Genomic DNA, 18,139 nt, shown 5'->3' with positions numbered 1-18,139 from the left:
AGAAAACCCTGCGTATAACCTCTGGAGGTTACATTGTATGGCCTAGAACTGGTAAATGACGCTTTTTTGACCATTACAACCTGGTAAAAAGTAGGAGGCCTTCCCGCATGCATCCTCCGGCCTGGGGAATGACGATGATGTTCTGACTTCCCAAGTACCACAAGCTTTTCGGTAATGTGGTTGGCCCAGCTATGCCATTGCTTGCACTACTCTCGGTCTTTGTAGTTACGATGAACATTTACAACGTGGTATGAAAATAAAATTTCTGTCTTATGGAGATTAAGTCATGACATCTATATACGAGGATGAGCTGTTTAACGGTTGACGGGTGTGACGAACTGCTGACGTTGTCAGCCTTTGGCTCCCAAGGCGTGGTTAATCACAGTTCAAGAATAGTATATGTCTGTGTCTAGCTCAGCTAAGATTTGCAGGGACCTTCTTTTTCGCCAAGGGGACGGCTATGTGTATAATGCTGAATGAAGAACGTGCCTTGGAATCTTGGGGCTATTAAAGTCCTTCAATGCAACCGAACGCCCTGTGCCCTCCATAACATTGTATCATCACTCATTGCTGGCATTCCGAAGGAGCCGACTTTGATACTACATATAGTTTTACCCAAGACAGTCTATCCCTTGTCTATCTTGGACGGACCACAGTACTAAGGGACTCCATGGGAATGAGAATAAAGCAGAAATATAGACCAAAAAGGAGCAGAAGCCGCATTCATCGACTAGCGGGACATACTTGATGGGTTATAGTCGCCATATTTGTCATGGTAGAGACACTCCATTCCTAGCTTCTTGATTAGGACGCGCGAAAGATGAATGACAACATGCATATGCATTAGGCTATTTCCACCATTACTGCATAGAAGGGGGCTAATTTGCGTGCTTCAGCAACAATAAAAAACTGGGTGCAAAAAGCGAGTCTGTTTGCCCCATCGCCATAATGGGATCTCCCATCATTAGGGAAGCGAATAGGACATGAAATAATTGGTGCATTATTGTCATATTTCCAAATACGGGTTACTTGCTATGGAGGGGTACTGTGAGAATCATGCTGAGGTTCCGCGTTGGACATAATGTTACATTTTCATACGAATGTGGCAATGCAGAGAATGACTGCTGATGTACACCCTTAGCTCCACCGAGTTCAGCCTGCAATACAGCCAACAGTCCTCACCGAAGCGTACCGATATGTCAGTACTTCATAGAGTGCTATGGTATTCTGTGAGCTTGTATATACCTTGATGGGCACCTACAAAATTGGTATAGTAAGCTTAGAGCGGCCAATTGAAACCACTGACTACTGCCTTCACATCACCAATTAATTTAAATTCTAGAGTATGGCCCTGATGTATATATCTGCTAGGTCCAATCTGTCAATTGCTAGCATTTTTTGTCCCTATTTGTCTACTGAGGATATGAATCGCAAATTCAATCATGTATAGCAATCATATCTTTGCGGGATCAAGGTCCTCTCAACGATTTATAAAATTATTTCACTGCAGTTAACGCAGGAGTTCGCGTGAATAATTGCACGAGTACCTATCTTGGGCTAGATATCATTTTCTTTCACAGTCTAGTCAATTTTTTAATTCAGACCAGCCAGTGGGCTGTTGGTGGCTTTATCTCCGCTTGAAAACGAATCAAATCAATTCGACTTTTCGTCTCGGGGTTTCGAATCTATGCGTCACATCGTAAATCGCGGACCGGTTTGCAAACCAATATCTAGCTAGTGGAAGGGGTTGTCGAGATGCTCACTCCCTACAAGAATATCTCTGCAAATAAGATCTGAAATATCAAACGCATGTATGCCCAAAAAGCCATTACTATAAAACTATTCAAAATTTCAACGTATCTCGTCTTTCCCATGAGTTTTTGCCTTTAATAGAGAAACGTTGAATACCTGGTACATCTCTATCACCAGTAAAACGTTCCTCGACGTTTTTTCTGGAAGCTCCTATAGCATCAAGAGTCCGATGCCCCCGGTATCTTTGTGATGTGCAACCCCAGGAATTGGAGAGGTGCGGTAGTTGTACATGTAGTAATGGAGCTGACCATTACCGGGACGGAACCTAAGTCGTTCAAGAAAATGAGAATTGTCATAGAGGGCGAGCGCATTGAACACGTCAAACCCAGCCTATACTGCATTAGCATGCTTATAATCCATGAGGTGGGATATTTGGCGGAAATACTGACATTCTTAGCCAGAATAAGTGCGTCGTTAATCAACATTTGAAGGCGTTCTTGAAGTCCATTCTCCTCTCCAGTGAACGCAGTTTCAGATGCATAATAGTAAAGAGAGGCCATCCGTACATTGCTATGCTTGAAGCTTAGAAGTACCTTGGCATCAACACCGTAAAACGAGACAAATTCCGTGATCTTTTTGGTTCCAGGCGTCTCCACAACATATGGCCAGATGATCTGATCTGTGTTGCTGCCTGTAGCGTGTAGCCAATGACCGATATCTTCCCGACTGAAAACTGGATACAAATGGAAGCGGCGAAGGTATTTTCCGAGCAGGCACCAGACAGCATCGATATCTCCCGTCTGCATAGCACGCAACCGAGGAGTAGAAGTTTTGTCAGAAAGCCTGTACTTTGCAGCTTCTCGTGTCTTGCTGGGAATATAAGAGTGTGATATGAAGCCAGCCTCATAAAGCTTCACCCAGTTAAGTGGTCGATGGTAGGATTGGCAAGTGCCAATGGGAGTAGAGAGGACGTCTTTTGCTGTATATATGGCTTGGTATACACCATCTAGACAGCAACGACGGGTAACTTCCTTAATAAGCAGCGGTGCCAGCCTCTTTGACCGCAGCTTCTTGTGGATACAAAGGAAGTTGATCGCGGCAACCAGAAGACTCTGACCCCGGACATTGATTTTATTAGGGACACCGCAGATCGAAGCTACCAGCTTGCGCGATTGAGTAGCCCTCACACCAATATGCCATCCACTCCTCCAACCAGGTGTCATCAGAGCCCTATCACTTCCGTCAGTGAATGTTGAGTGATAATCTCAAGCAGGGCAACATCCATTTCTAGGTTATTGAGCACTTACCAGCGAAGAAATTCTTGCGAGTAACCAAAACGGAATGTACTGTTCCCGTCTTCCATATAGTGCTCAGAAAGGAGCTGCCACAATTCCTCAACCCCCCTTTCATCTGCCATGTCTAAGGTAGCCCATTCAAAGCCTTCGAGGAGAGGGGAAGCTTCCTTGGGTATTTGCTCAAGATCATAGAGCCTTATAGGACCATCTGGAGCCTCTTGGCTGCCTTGAATATGTATGACTGGCTGCGTACCCCAGAACCCGTTGAAACCAGCAACTCTGCGACTCTCGTCCACCACTGGGGGCCCAGCCACTGGCTCTTCAGTGCCTATTCTGTTCACGCTATTAGCTATACCTTGGTCCATTCAAACAAGCCATTTGGGCTCTACCACTTGGGGTCAAGACATACCCATTCATTGCCAAGGGTTACAAAGGCCAAGCAAGTCTTGCCACTGCTACCGCTTCACTGCAGGGTTATTGCTCTGCCTAGCTTTGTTCACAAGACAGTTCACAGGGATTTGTGAGACCTCAAAAGCCACTCCTTTAGTTAATAGGACTGGTTCTTCCTATCGCTGTCGGGTGGATGATGACTAGGACTAGACGCTGTGGAGCTATCGCTCTTATTTATCTAAAGCCCTACTTTCGCAGTATCACAAATTGACGAATGACGTACATTCAAATCTTCAATATGCCGGCCTCTCTACCCTTGTTATTTATCACGAGATACAACCCCAGCACCGTTCACGGAGACCCTACCTTGCATAAACATATCCTAAGCAGGGCTGAATCGCTAAAAGCGGCACACTCGAACTTCCAGGAGCTTGCCAGTACGTCAGGTCTATGTTCAAATGACGCCATGAATGCAGGTCTCTTGTGAAAGTCAACTGCAAACATCGACTTCATCTTGCCGATATGTTAAGCTTCAGGTTCTACCATTAACAGTGGTATTGCAGCATCAGGGAGTCTTATGGAGTAGGGACCGGCAGCAGCAGCGTGACGTCAAAGTAGCCATAGGTTGAACCATTACCTCCGCGAGCCACGGTGCTACAGTTTCATTCTCTATATTTGACCTACTGCATTCAGTGAGAACCCTGAGTTCTCAAGTCCAGGGAGTCTTATGGAGTAGGAACCGGCAGCAGCAGCTTGACGTCAAAGTAGCCATAGGTTGAACCATTACCTCCGCGAGCCACGTTGCTACAGTTTCATTCTCTATATTTGACCTACTGCATTCAGTGAGAACCCTTAGTTCTCGACTCCTGACGTTGATCATGCCATGACATCTAGGTACAACTTTTACACATCTGCCAACAGCCCAGCTTGGCACTCTAAATATAAAAACCCCCAATATTTTGTGTGCTCGATCCATCACAAGTATTTTCAAGAGTGAGCTCACCTTAATACATATTACTCAACCCATTTCCCATCACTATTTCAGGCTGCACCACCATGGGACATACTTTGACCGTCATCAACGACACTTCCGAGCGCTGCGTTGTAAAGGTTTACACCGTTGGACCCGGAATTCAAGTCGGCCCAGACTATCCCATTGATGCCGGCGGAAGAAAAGGTATTGACCTTGAGGCAGTGTGGTACGATATCGGGTTCAATTTCCCTGGCAAACCAGAAAAGTACATCAGGTAAGTTTCTTTGGCTTCAGTCAGCTGTGGCAGAGCTGCAGTCACTGATTAATGTTCGTAGAGTTTGGATGGGCGGCGATAGGACACTATACTGCAGTCAAGCCAATAGTGCCTCCGCTGCCAGTCTCAAGGCCAGTCCGTTCCTGTTTACGGAGGACCTATTGGAATACCTCAAGCTCCCCGGTACCAGCCCTACGGATGATCGCTCTAAGTCGACGGAGCTCATCCAAAAGGAGGCCAAAGTATCGTATGCGGCACTCGAGAAAGGATTGCAATTTTTCGCGGAGAATCAGGGCAACTGAAGCTTTTCCTACGGTGAGCACGACTGTTTCCAGCCTGGCATCGCCTCGTCCTCTGTCCTTGTCGATGCTAATTGCAAACATTTGGGAAAGAACAGAACCAGTACGCAAAGTCGCAATGGGAAAACTGAGGGGGGCGAAAGAGTCCAATGGACCTTTCTAAGTCAGGTCTAGTAAAAAAAAAAAAAAAAGTTGAAAATCTAAGAAAAAATCAAAAGAAGCCGCTGGCAAAGGTTTTGCTAGCAGCCAAAAAGGGTTTCCTCCTGGTGATACTTATAAATCACCATCAATTACAAGTAGAATGCTGGCGTAACTAAAATGGACGTACACACTTACATTCATAGTCGCTTAGCCGCAATGGTATTTTTCATCTGTCTCAGAAAAGGCGCTCCAAGTAATATTCGATGAGAGTGGTCGTGGCCGAGTAGGCATTTGGCTGAAGGGTAAAGGCATGTACCAGAAGGCCCAGCACTAATACACGAACATTCCCTTTGTTCGCATCTGGCGGCTTCTTTCCTTGATTGGGAATCGGTTTAGGAAAGTAAGCAGCAAATCGCCTAAGTTATGTTCATTCCATAAGCTCTCCGGCCAACCAAGTCTCATGTTAGAGTTATCTGGAACAAGTGTTACACGAAATAGCGAAGAACAAAGCGAGCGCGAGGTACGTACTGGGAATTCCGTACCTCGGGCCCATGCTATTGCCCATAACTATGGCCACCCAAGGTTGTTAGAGCATTCTCATAAAGTCCTTAAGCCATAACAATACGGATAAAAACGAGTCTAGAACACTAAGTACCCGAGAGAGAGGTACTCAGTTCGAATACATGCCGTATAATGCTTTCAGGTATCTTGCATCAGCTTGTAATGCTACTTGGAAAACAAGCAAGATTCCGTGTGCCGCTTGGTGACTATACGTGGATGCAAGGAGTAGCAAATTGTGGGCGTCCCTAGAATTTGGTCAATATGTTCATGAGCTCTCCATAACATTAATCTGAGCAGAAAGGGTTCGACCGAAAACCCAATACCAAGAACCCAAGATTAGTTTTTAGGCATGAGATTGCCAAGACCTGCCTAATTAGGTATATTTTTGTAATGTAATTTAGGTTTTGACTGGTTTCGATGGGTCCTTGGCATGCCAAAAATGGGTTGTTAAAATGGGTTTTGCCGAAGTCTAAAACCTTATTGGTGAAGCTTAAACCGACTGATGCAGAGGAATGTGTCCGCCTCCAGGGAATTCCTCAAGCCTGGCATTCTCCGCAATCCTCCCTTCCCGGGATGCCGCTAGGTTCGTCAAAATACGGGTCAAAATAACCTCCCGGGTACTTTGGACGTTGCATTCTACTAGTTAAAAACCAGTGTATATGGTACCCTCTATGGAATGATATTTACTATTGTTTATTTCATTTATTTCCCCTTTTATTCTGAATTGATATCAAAAGCCTGCTTATTTTTATCTATTTTATTAAATTTGTGGTAGGATATTGAAGTTTTCGAACTATATTAGATAGTTTAGTCCGAAATTCCTAATTAGGTTAGTGTTTAGTCCGAAATTCCTAATAAGGAATAGGCTAAAAATAATAAGTATATTTTCGACTAAACCCTTCTTGTATATTTCTAACTAAGCTCTTCTCTTATATTTTTAACTAAACTATACTTCTACCTTTTTAATAATACTAACCTCTTATCTCAATTAATAATATATCCTCCTAATAATTAAATTAGATATCTTAACTATAATTTCTTACTTTAATTATAGATTTAGGGTTAAAATATAGTAGTTTCCTATAGTTTAAGAAGTTAAAGGTTAATAGTCTAAAATATTGTGATCCCACAATAAATATATATTGGGTGATATGTATTTAATTGTGTGGACACCTACATATATATACCACTGCAACTAAGTCAATTCCATGAATTGACTTGGTTATGACCTTTTGGTCTAATGGGTAAATGCTTGGAGCAGTGGCCAGCGTATCTCAATATGTAAGAAGGCCTTAGTTGAAAATGTATAAGAAGAGCTTGGTTGAAAATATAGATATATTTTTATATATTTCTAACTATACCTTTCTCTTATATTTCTACTATATTATACTTATAACTATATATATAATATATTTTAATTAATACTCTTTATTACTAAATATTATACTCTTTCTATAGCTTCTAACTATGGTTAGAGATTATTAACTAGATAGTAAGAAGAGGTTAAAGTATTATATATATATATATATTATACTATTATACTATATTTCTAACTATAGTTAGAGAGTATAAAGTAGATAATAAAGAGGAGTAGAAATAGTATATATATAGTATACTACTAGTACTAGAAGCTCTAATAGGCCCTTTCCTCCCTAGTAAGATTTATAACTATATTTAGAAATTAGTTAAAAATATAGGAGAAGAGCTTAGTTAAAGATATAGGAGAAGAGCTTAGTTAAAGATATAGGAGAAGAGCTTAATAAAAAATGTATAAGAAGAGCTTGGTTGGAAATATATAAGAAGAGCTTGGTTAGAAATATATGAGAATATATCTATATTTTTAACTAAGCCCTTTTCCTATATTTTTAACTATACCTTTCTCTTATATTTTTAACTATACCTTTAGAATTATATATATAATAAATCCTAAATAATACTCTTTGTTATTAATAATCAATACTACTAATTAAATTTATTTTCTAACTATAGTTAGAAAATCTAGCTAGAATATACTATAGGGTATATAGTATTCTATACTTTATAATATCTTTATAGTAATATATTATATAATATTTACTAATCTTACCTAGTATATTAAATTCTAAAGCTTCTATATTAATTCCTCTATAGTACTTATATCTATTAGGTTACTATCCTCTATATCTTAAGTACTAGTAGCTAGGCCACTTACTTGTTACGCACTGCTAACTGGTCACAGTTAGGTTAGATGGGTTCCGGGTATACTTGCCTTAATACTCCTCGTGTATCCAACGTCAACGATCTGTCGCAACTGAGCTATTGCCTGCAAGGCCTTACTGTAGCCTAAGTCCTGTTGAGAGATCGAGGAACGATGCTAGTGAGAGCGCCGAGTAGATCTATACCGGGGTATTGGTCTGCTCGTGAGTGTTGTCAAGTTATAATCAAGTAAAGAGTCACAGTAGTCTAGAAGGTAAACACAAGTAACAATGTATGATTGAAGACGAAGAACTGAATTAAGTATATGAATGAGTGTCCTTATATATCTTTCGATTCCTACTCCTGGCGTGACTCCCTGGAGTTACCGCTGGAGTCGCCGTATACTCCTGCGTATACTTCTCTAAGTCGACGCGGGAGTCACGGTCACGTGTCCCTGGTTCTGTGTGCAGCGATTCCTGATGTAGGTGATATCCGATACCCTGAAGTACATACGTACCGGAAACCTCCTGGCAGGGAGTCTGATCAGGCTTGATCATGCTTTTGCTCACTGAGCGTGAATGGGTTTTCTCTTTCCTGAATACCTGGGGATACCAGAGTATTAGATACTGCACGTGATCTGCTGACAGATAGATTGGTTGGCTCTCGGTGGCCCATCTGTGCACCCGGTGGGGTACCATTGATTGGTGACGGGTAGCTCCGTAACATTACTTTAGTACTAGTAGGACCTATAATATTAGGGGGATACTAGAACCTAGTATATTAGATATTATTAGTAATAAACTCTAGGATTATAGGTAGACCTAGCTCTTATTAGTAGAAGTAGGAATTATTACTAAATATCTCTTTCTTAGCTACTATAAGGTTTTAGAATACCTTCTAGTATAGCTACTAGGTATTCTAGCTCTAGCCTTAGATATAGCCCTATACTACCTTATTACTATCTTTAAATATAATATCTAGCTCCCTCTATATATTAATAGTATCCTATTATATTTAGCTAATAAGTGTATTTAAGACTATACTTAAGCATTTTAGCTATATAGTTATAGGAAAAGTATAATCTATTTAACTACTAAATGTCACGATCTGAGACGCTTTGTAATAAGCACTACTAGCTTCTACCTAGTAGGAATTTCTGACCCTGGTCAGAAACTGATTATGAAAGAATCTTTAACCGCGGTTAGAAAGATTCTGCTACTAAATCCTGACTTCGGTTAGGGTTCCGAATTAGGATAGAAGGAGTGGGAAGTTTATATGGTTTATTATTATTATTTACTAAAGCCTATAAAAGGCTTCTGAGACTCGATTCTTTCTTCTTTCTTTCTTTCCTTTTCTTCTCTGTACTTAGTATTTCGTTGGAATGCACTCTTCTCCTTGAAAGAACTGGCTGGTAACAGCAAGAGCCCTGCATGCCGGGGCCATATTAGGAGACTATATATATGTATGTATATTTCTCTATCGCTTAGAAGTCCCAAATAAAAAATGATTCAGCGCCATTCATTCTCATAGTGCTATTAATACAGAACAAAAAAATACAACAGAAGATCGTGAGCCATAAGGATAATGAATTATAGTAAACAAAAGCTGGCTTAGTATCCACCCCAATGATAAGCGACATCGGATTGCTGATTCGATTGGGTAACTCGAGGGTCGATTTTTTAAGGGGTCAGCGGTTGGGGCACCAGTTAGATCTCTAGCGCCTGAGGCGCTACTGCTGCCAGCTGCGTTCCCGCCGAAATTCTGCCCAGCCGTTCAGCTATCAGTGCCTTGTTCGTTTTGCAAACTCGTCTGACAGGGCATGTTGTGCGTAGTAGCGGAGTGGGATTTATGCTCATGCGTAGCGGTGTGGTGGCTTTCCTCGCTAGTCTGTTGACCCCTAGGGTCGTAGTTGGTAGGTCGTGACTGAGATTTAGTTTCCTCTGTGGATTTGCTATAATCATCTTCGCTAGATAGATGATTGTCGACACCTGAGGTGTGAGGCTGTTCTTGAGAGGCTGTGTTGCCCGGGACGTTGCTGGAACGTTGAGGGTTGATACCTCCAGCGGATTGAGCACGATTGTCTATATATGCTATTAACATGACTTGCTCCAAAGAGAACTTAGCCAGGCTAACCCAAATCACTATCCACACGAGGATCCATCTTATTCGCCGTCCGTGAATCATGAGGACCGACATTTAGATCGCTTGAGCTAGCTTGACCAGCGCTGGTTAAGTCATCTCTGCCTGTTGCCGCCAATCCATAGTTGTCTGAGTTGGAATGGCCACCTCGACTGCCCATCTCAGAGTCGTCGCGATAGGTGCGAGGCTCATTGCCAGAGCGGGAATCAGAGCCGTAAGGATTGTTAGAGCCCACACTAGAAGATGTATTCATACTAGAGGAGTTGTGCTCGTTCGAACCGCTTTCTGTAGTTGGGGGGTGAGGAGTTTCATAGCTCTTATGAGAAGCTTGGGAGCCGCCGGCTCTAGGTGCATTCATGTCATGATCAGTCATGGCATCTTTGACTTTGTGTATCAACTTCGACATAGTAGGTAATGAATTTGTAATAAATAATTTAAAGACTTTGAAGTGGTTTAAAATAAGGTTATAATGGGGCGTACAACTTCGCTTTGTTTCATCTCTGAAGAGAGCCTACTAACAATGGGCTTATATGTAACTTGCGCCACATTTTGCCTCAATGAGACTCGTAATAGATCAAACCTTATAGATATCCACTGACGCCATGGTGAGTAGATTATATGGTGAGGCCAAACACTTCACAACCTATCAATTCGGTTTCCTTTCCATTGTTAAGACGGGTTAGACAAGTTTAGTGATTATTGAGGCAAAAGCTAGGAATGTCATCTGCTCAAGTTTCGTCACTCCCGTAGTCGGTAAAGCTAAAATAAAACTAAGAATGTCGAAAATACAAGATCTGGGGGATTACGAACATGGTTTACGATACCATGGTTCTTGCCTGCCATGGTTCAATATTCATGGTTTGACAAACAAATAAACAGGAAATTATGCAAGATACAATAATGAATGAGAAACTGAGTTGATCTTGGCCACTGTGCCGAGAGACTTGAGTGTGTTTCCATTCTATTGCTTCTTCAGTACGGATACGCGAATGATGTAGGCAATCTGTGCCATGTCTGGTGCCATATCATCTAGTATTGTCTTGCTATTGCTGGCGAGTATGGGATCTCCTAAGGTCGGTGGGAGTAGGGTATGGGATCGTTCAATGTGGGCATAGTTCTTAGCGTGCGTGTAGACCTGTGGTAGGAAGTGGTCAATGACGACGAAGGTGAAGGGATATTGGTATGAACGACCGGCCTCTAGCACCCGCGGGGCGGGATATTCAGTCTTATCAATTGGCTGGCGCAAGTTGACGAATGCCTGTTGCAATCCTGTACAGCTAGGGCATAATGCACGCTCTACTGTTGTTCGTGATGTTCCTGATACGGCATTAGTTTTGGCTGATATGTAGGGCCTTGCGTTATGTAACTTCAAAGATAATTTCGATTCCATCAAAACACGTGTCTTTTTCAACAGTGATGGTAGCAGTGCCATCAATGCTGTCGGCAGTCGTGTATGAATTGACGAAACCAGGCTTTTGGTCCAACAGGACAATTCGGATCTTGGGCGGCGAGCGACGAGTCCACGCATCAAGGGTGTCTAAGCCTTAGCTAATAATCAAAGTAGCCGACGCCGATTTGATAACTTGTCACAGGGAAACAGGACGTTTGGCCTATTGAAGGAGTAACGTGGCTGTGAAAGTTAATATATCAGAAGACCAGAAAATGACAAGATCAAGACTTAGCGCTCGGAGTATAACTAGAGAAATAACGGGGAAAGGAAAAAGTAGACAGTGGATCCGTCGACAACCGTGATTGAGACAATTGAGAGGACTCCGTTATATATAGGAAATGCAAGCATATGAACATTTAGATCTCAGCTATCAGGCCTTACAAATCGGGATAATAAGACACAAGTAACAAGACTAAGGCATATTTAATTCTATGATGTCCGCGTATAGCTCCCCAGAAGTGAGCTCGTGAGGAATCAATATAAGGAAATCTGAGCCAGAGAGTTATTGAGGTGTAGAGCTATGCAAGTGATTGGCTGCATGGATGCCAGCAGCCGACCCTTACGCCCTTAGATTGGCATTAGTTTACCCAGCTCAAGTGCATAGTACGGAGATGTCCACTAAGGCCAAGCGCTCATAAACTGAGGCTTGCTATTTCCGCCGTTTTCCACCAGAGATGCCTTTCGTAACATGGCTAAGCGATGTCTCTCGCCTATCCTGGAGAGAAGACGTAACAAGCTAGTCAACAAGTGGAGCACGCTTTGCAGCGACATGAACGCCCTTCGGGTCTCCACTAGACATATCAGAGCCAAAGGGCCTCAATGTTAGGTTCGAAGTGGCTAATCACGGTTCACTGAATGTCGGCTGAGCCTAGTTTAGCCGATCAGGCTGTTAGTCGAGAAAGCTAATGATAATTTTATTAGAGGCCGCAGGAGACTCGAGGCGCCGTCTACATCTCTCATATCTACACCACGCCGTAAGCAGATTGGATACCGTGATCCTAATGGCAGTCCTCAGGCCAACATCAATACACTTCTTTTTTCTCAGACCCTCCGGCCGCTCATCGTCTCACATAGGCCCCTCGAATTCTCTTTCCTCGTTCCTACTTCACTTCATTCTCGTGCCTCACAGTTAACAGTTTACTTCACTGCTTCATTACCTAAGCCTTCCTCTATCGTCGAATTGCTAGCGCTTTATATTGGTCATGTGGCTCGCGGGCTCTAGGAGGACGAGTAAGATGCTCAAGGAAGCTATCTTGAAGACCTCAAGCTCGCCTTGAAGGTGTTTGAGCATACCTTAATGCGCACAACGATGTCCACGCTGTGGTAGCGGTTCTATCCGCAATCGTCTCTAAGAAGACCTAGGTACTGAATCATATATAATGCAACATGCTTACGCTTACTGAGTTACTAAACAAAGCACCTTTCGAGTGGTTTATTTAAGTAATAGAATCTACTAAATTAAGTAACAATTTTAAATAGTATGCTCTCAGCCTTGATACTGTACAATCGATCTCACGGCGTCACCGGTATGGAACTTGCTGTTACATATTGTCGCGGCAATAAATAACGATAACAATTAATATAAACTAATTTACATCATTAACCCACCAAACACAACACATAGAACCCGAGGCACCCAAAATTGGAAGGAAAAAGACACCAAACAAGAGCGAAAGCAATGTATGAAACGGTATACTCCCATCGAATGTTTCAAAAAAAGATTGTCTAGTACTTCTACGTTCCCTATTATATTGACGCCAAGTTTTCATGATAGGGAATTGGCCAAGATATTAAGAGGTTAAAAATACCCAGCCGCAATGAGATCAGATAATAACGAAATTAGCGTAAATATCGTCAATGACTCATAGATCTGTCCCCAGATATTGAGCTCTGAGGAAGCTGATGGTGCTGGACTTGCCTATGGAAGTACCCTGGCTCTTTCTTAGCACTAGTTGTTTGGAAATATAGTGAATCAATTCTCATAGTATCCTATGCGCATTAAATTTGAATATACAAAATCGAGATACTCGCGTCTGGTAGTCCAAAACTAGTGAGAAACTCGCCTTTGTCAGGTTATGTATAGTAGATTCGAAGAAACCCGGGACTCGAATCAAATGTCTACCACTTCTCGATATACGGACGTAGATCTAATTCAAAGGCAAATGTCATCCGTGACTGAGTGTGTAGAACTCAATATGAGTTCGCAATCTAAAGTGAGTCCGTGACCAAACTAATACACCAAAGAAATAATACCTACAGTATTGGGACTCAATTCCCCAACCACGTGTTCATTAGCCCATGCCTTGGTCCGGTATATGCCAATGATACCGTAAATGACGGTATGCGAGACATACAGTCAGTGGACAAAAGTATTTGCAACGTCTGTGGACCCACCCAGCTGACCGCCCCTATATTCCATACCGCCTACCTAAAAAGCGTAGTATACCTAATCCCCTGGGGAACAATGACACTTGCGAGGAAATCCTGGTTGCTACTGCCTAGTAGGCATAGAAAAGATTAGAGATGCAGCACTAAAGCATCTCTCTAAGACTATACCATGCAGAGCGGGAGCCATTTTTGAGAGTTAGAGGTGGTATACCCATACTAGATTTCATAGTATAAATTTATGGAGGTTTTGGCCGGCAGTATATTATATAATCAAGGAGTGTGGGTCCAGACGTTGCAAATACTTTTGTCCAGTCACTGTAGACACCCTGTGGTCCAAACTCATGAGTAAGCGACTGTGCTAACGCGCATAGTGCAAACTTGCCTGAAGCCAAAGCAGCAAAGTTAGCCGATCCCATTAGGCGCGTTGTAACTCTGCTGAAGATCAGGGTTGGAGGATACTCGGAGGATCCACGAGAATCTAAAAGGAGCGGGAGAGAGCGTTGAGCGAAGTTGAAAGCACCCTGTCTATTATATGAATTAGTGCTAATACCCAAATTTCACATACTTTGGATTTTTTCTTATCGTGAGCAAAATACGTGGAAAGAAACGTACGCTTGAGATGAAAGTGGGATTGAGTAATCCTGCTCAGTAAGTTCAGGGAATGGCTTTCGGACTAAGCCGCCAGCATTGAACACCGCGGCGGCAACCTTACACGATGGGTATTGAGCTGCGATCTCATCAAAGGCGGCATTGTCGCTCTCTAAGTCTGAGACATACTCGGGTATAAATACGCTTATATACTTATAAAAATAGTATTTCATTGACTTACGTAGCATTTTTATAACCTAAATAGGTAATTTTTTACCAAGTTATATAGGAACAGCACCATATAGACACTACCGTTGCTACCGCAGCACTATGCGGTACCGACACCGAATAACGTTGCCAAAATCTGCTTGATGCCGCGTGACTTGTCAAGGCCTATTTATACAGGTTAGTAAGGGTAACTCTGTGCCGTCGCCTAAACTCTACGACTTCGGTCTACTCAATGACCCTGAGAATGATGTCAGCGTTGCGTAGATGCTGATAGAGGAACTCCCCGGGACACCGTTACTTTCTCTTAGCCCGTCAGAAGAGCAACTCCGCAAATTTTACAATCATTACGCCGACATCTTGTGTACTATCAATAAGTACCCCCTTTAGCAAATCGGCTGTCTCTCTTTACAGCCCAATGGTACTATCTCTATGGGCCCCGTCGTGAGCGACCGGACTGGTACATTTTCACATATGGGACCTTTCCACAATGCACGAGAGTACTACGCGACTTGGGCGGAGAGATATCACGAATTAATTTGCGACCGCCAGCTCTTCACTCGGTACTCAGTCAATGCCTACCTGATCTTCAGATACCTCAATGAACTGGCGGAACAAGGCCAGTGGAATGCATTTGAACCGGGCATTGACAACGGTCCATTCTTTCTGAAACACATGGATGACAAAGGTGACCATATACTTGTGAATGAGGATTTCAATGTCACTGGTCTTATCGACTGGACGTTTGCTAGGGCGGTGCCAATGTATGAGGCATTTGGTCCCTCACTGTTGACAGCAGAAATGAATGACATATATGAGGGCAAGCCTGGCCGATCCTGGGGCGACACGATCCTAGCTGAGGCCATACAGACCCAGAACAAGGATCTAGTTCGCTTTTTCGGTGGCCCTGATCTAGTTCGTCGCTTCTCCTTTGGCCTCAGCATGGGTATGAACATGTCTTGGGACGAAGCAGTTGCTTTATTCAGAGGTATCATGTCCACAGCTGAAAGGAGCAGTTTGAAATTTGACTGGGAAGTCTGGCGTCAAAGTAGTCTATGTCAATGGGCTGGTGATGCTAAGTTGCAAGAACTTCTTCTCAAATTGGGAGAAGCCTGAAACCTCTGAGGATTGGAGGTAACGGCATTTATGCATGGACATTGAAAAAGGAGAGAAGAGAACACCCTAACAGTACGTAGAGGCCTTCGGAATGTGTCTTTTAGTCTATGGTTTCTCTGTCATGTCGTCCCAAAATATGAACTCTGATCCTTGTTACACCTGGATGAATTTATCGCACTTCGTACAAAATTTCATCTTTTAGAATATATTTTTGGCAGAAGGATAATACAAATAGGCAGCCGCTACTTAATGATGAGCCACTAGGGTTACCGAGTAGTCTGGAGCTTCTCCAAGGCGGAGCAGGGAGTAGTTAGGAACCAAGCACGTGTTACGTAGCCCCTCTAATCCATTGTTAGTTACTCCCATGGGCCTCTCCATAGGGCCCATTTCCCGCTTATATAAGGCCCATGGGCTACCTATGCCCACCCGCCCGTCCATAGGTGATGTCGCAATCTACTGCTTGGTCTACTTATCGTTCAGGCATCTAACAGTTCGCAATGATATCCAGGTTTCTGTCAATATAACCAAATATAACAGGAAGGCACATTTCTCGACATAGCCTAACGTAATGACTTAGGTACAGGAAGAGCATTCATAGACCCCGAAATGACTAAAAAGAGTGACATGTTCTTAACCTCGTAGTGCAAGCTCTTACTTATCCATGAGCCCGGCAGAGCATCATTCAGTATCCTGATGCTGGGGCTTGATGGTGCAATCTAGCTTCCCGCAGCAATCAATCCTATTGCAGCACTGATCGCCATTCTTCCAGATGCAGTTATTCGCATCATCCCTAATGTCACAAGGGACTTCCATGAGCTCGAACTCGATGCACGAGTCTGTGGCGCGGGTATCCAAGCTGATCCCCGGACTGATATCTGGACAAGCCTGTGTGAGACCGTCGGTGAATCCGGTAAGACAATATTTTCCGCAGGGCCACTTGGTGACCGAGAAATTTCCGGCCTTACCAAAGTCGGGTGTCTTGCCGATATGCCCGCCGTTCTGTTTGTTGTCGAGCCACTGCCCAGCGTCGGTTGCGGCTGGTAGCGTGCCGTGGAGGTCTTTGATGTGGACCTCGTTGCTGGGGTTGATGGGTAGGCCAGGAGTGCAGAGTTCGTCTTGGCAGAATTGGAACTTGCCGGGTCTAATATACTTACTCAGTGCAGTTTCGGAGTACTGGTTGGAGTTGAATGTCAAATAATTGCCCGATCGTCCCGTGAAGAAGTAGCATTTGCCTACACATTATCACCCGCGTTACCTTAGAAAAACAGCAGGAAATGAGAAAGAACTTTGATTGTGTTCACATACCAGTCTTTAAGCCCGACTGACACTTCGCAGGCTTACAAGTACCATCTGCAGCATCTTCCTGGCCCTTAGGGCACTGGCATATCCCATCGACCATCTCTTTGCCATTGGGGCACAACCTTTTACAGGTCTTACCGTCGAAGGTGGAACCCTCCAGACAGCACTCAAAGCCCACATCCAAGGAGCCGGTCACATCATGGCCTTTGCCACAACAATGCCACTCGGTCTCTATGGATCCCTTGAGACTGGCACCTGGCGGACAGCAGGTGCCGTGCTTCTTGTCAGCACTCAGGCTTAGGACCCTGCCTGGACCAGCACAAATTAAGCTTCCTGTAAAAGGTCCATCAGGCCATGTCACTTTGTCTCCGTCGATGATGAAGTTGTCGCCAATATCCCTCACCGGGACCTTCTCGGCGAATGCGAGGTGAGAGCGCAGAAGAACAAAGCCGATCAAAGAAAGCCCCCGCATGATTGTGTGATAAAGGCCGAACATAAACAAATAGGAGTGATTGAGATGATCGATTCACGAAGATTAAGTGGAAGGCTTGGGCTCTTTATATCTTCTCTTTCTGACTGGAAACTGGAAAATCACTTACGTTTTTATCCTCCATCAATTTTTAGTATTTCCCTTCCCGTTTAAATTGCACCTGGAAAGGTCAAATGATCACTCGACCTGCAAATGATCACTCGGCATGCAAATGGCTTGCTGAGCTCAGATGCAAGAGGGCTGGCGATGTAACAGCAGCTAGCAAAAAATGCAAGGACCTGATTTTTCTGCACCAAACAGGGTGCCTGACGGGGTCTCGACCATCGGTAACTCCATGATTGACAAGCACAGCGTTACCAGAAAAGGCTATCTTCAAGTTTCCGAGGCCTACAGTAGTAGTCATTGTGTTTGACTTTGCTTCAGTTCAGTCTACAAAGTACCATTGTAGGGAAATGGATATCTGGAAATAGATAGCTGCATTTTCCAAGCGCACATTGGAATTGAGAACAACTACTTGAGCGCCACATTGAGGGCCAAACCAGCCTTAGTGTACGCTGCCTGCACAGGGCAAGTTTCACGAACTT

General features: G+C 43.5%; 5 protein-coding genes across 5 annotated transcripts; 2 read left to right on the top strand and 3 right to left on the bottom strand.

The window, feature by feature from the left end:
• Positions 1-1,962: 1,962 nt before the first annotated feature.
• On the bottom strand, positions 1,963-3,464 carry PGRI_082040 (Myristoyl-CoA:protein N-myristoyltransferase; the record flags this gene model as incomplete). Its single annotated transcript, XM_040795918.1, has 4 exons — positions 1,963-2,142; positions 2,202-2,982; positions 3,060-3,380; positions 3,457-3,464. The coding sequence occupies 4 exons, from the start codon at positions 3,462-3,464 to the stop codon at positions 1,963-1,965; spliced, it is 1,290 nt and encodes a 429-aa protein (XP_040651484.1).
• A 1,029-nt stretch (positions 3,465-4,493) lies between these two features.
• On the top strand, positions 4,494-4,986 carry PGRI_082030 (uncharacterized protein; the record flags this gene model as incomplete). The annotated part of the gene is made up of 2 exons (XM_040795917.1): positions 4,494-4,684; positions 4,746-4,986. 2 exons carry the CDS (start codon positions 4,494-4,496, stop codon positions 4,984-4,986), a joined length of 432 nt encoding a protein of 143 aa, XP_040651483.1.
• A 4,647-nt stretch (positions 4,987-9,633) lies between these two features.
• PGRI_082020 (uncharacterized protein) lies at positions 9,634-10,372 on the bottom strand (the record flags this gene model as incomplete). Its single annotated transcript, XM_040795916.1, has 2 exons — positions 9,634-9,941; positions 9,994-10,372. The coding sequence occupies 2 exons, from the start codon at positions 10,370-10,372 to the stop codon at positions 9,634-9,636; spliced, it is 687 nt and encodes a 228-aa protein (XP_040651482.1).
• Positions 10,373-15,124: 4,752 nt separating this feature from the next.
• On the top strand, positions 15,125-15,766 carry PGRI_082010 (uncharacterized protein; the record flags this gene model as incomplete). The annotated part of the gene is made up of 1 exon (XM_040795915.1): positions 15,125-15,766. One exon carries the CDS (start codon positions 15,125-15,127, stop codon positions 15,764-15,766), a length of 642 nt encoding a protein of 213 aa, XP_040651481.1.
• A 678-nt stretch (positions 15,767-16,444) lies between these two features.
• On the bottom strand, positions 16,445-17,537 carry PGRI_082000 (cysteine-rich secreted protein; the record flags this gene model as incomplete). The annotated part of the gene is made up of 2 exons (XM_040795914.1): positions 16,445-16,998; positions 17,072-17,537. The coding sequence occupies 2 exons, from the start codon at positions 17,535-17,537 to the stop codon at positions 16,445-16,447; spliced, it is 1,020 nt and encodes a 339-aa protein (XP_040651480.1).
• Between the last annotated feature and the right edge of the window lie 602 nt (positions 17,538-18,139).

This window comes from Penicillium griseofulvum (assembly GCF_001561935.1).
Source record: "Penicillium griseofulvum strain PG3 chromosome Unknown contig_78, whole genome shotgun sequence".
Taxonomy (NCBI): Eukaryota; Fungi; Ascomycota; class Eurotiomycetes; order Eurotiales; family Aspergillaceae; genus Penicillium; species Penicillium griseofulvum.
Note: the sequence above shows the minus strand (reverse complement) of the source record. Positions and strands in the feature narration are given on the sequence as shown.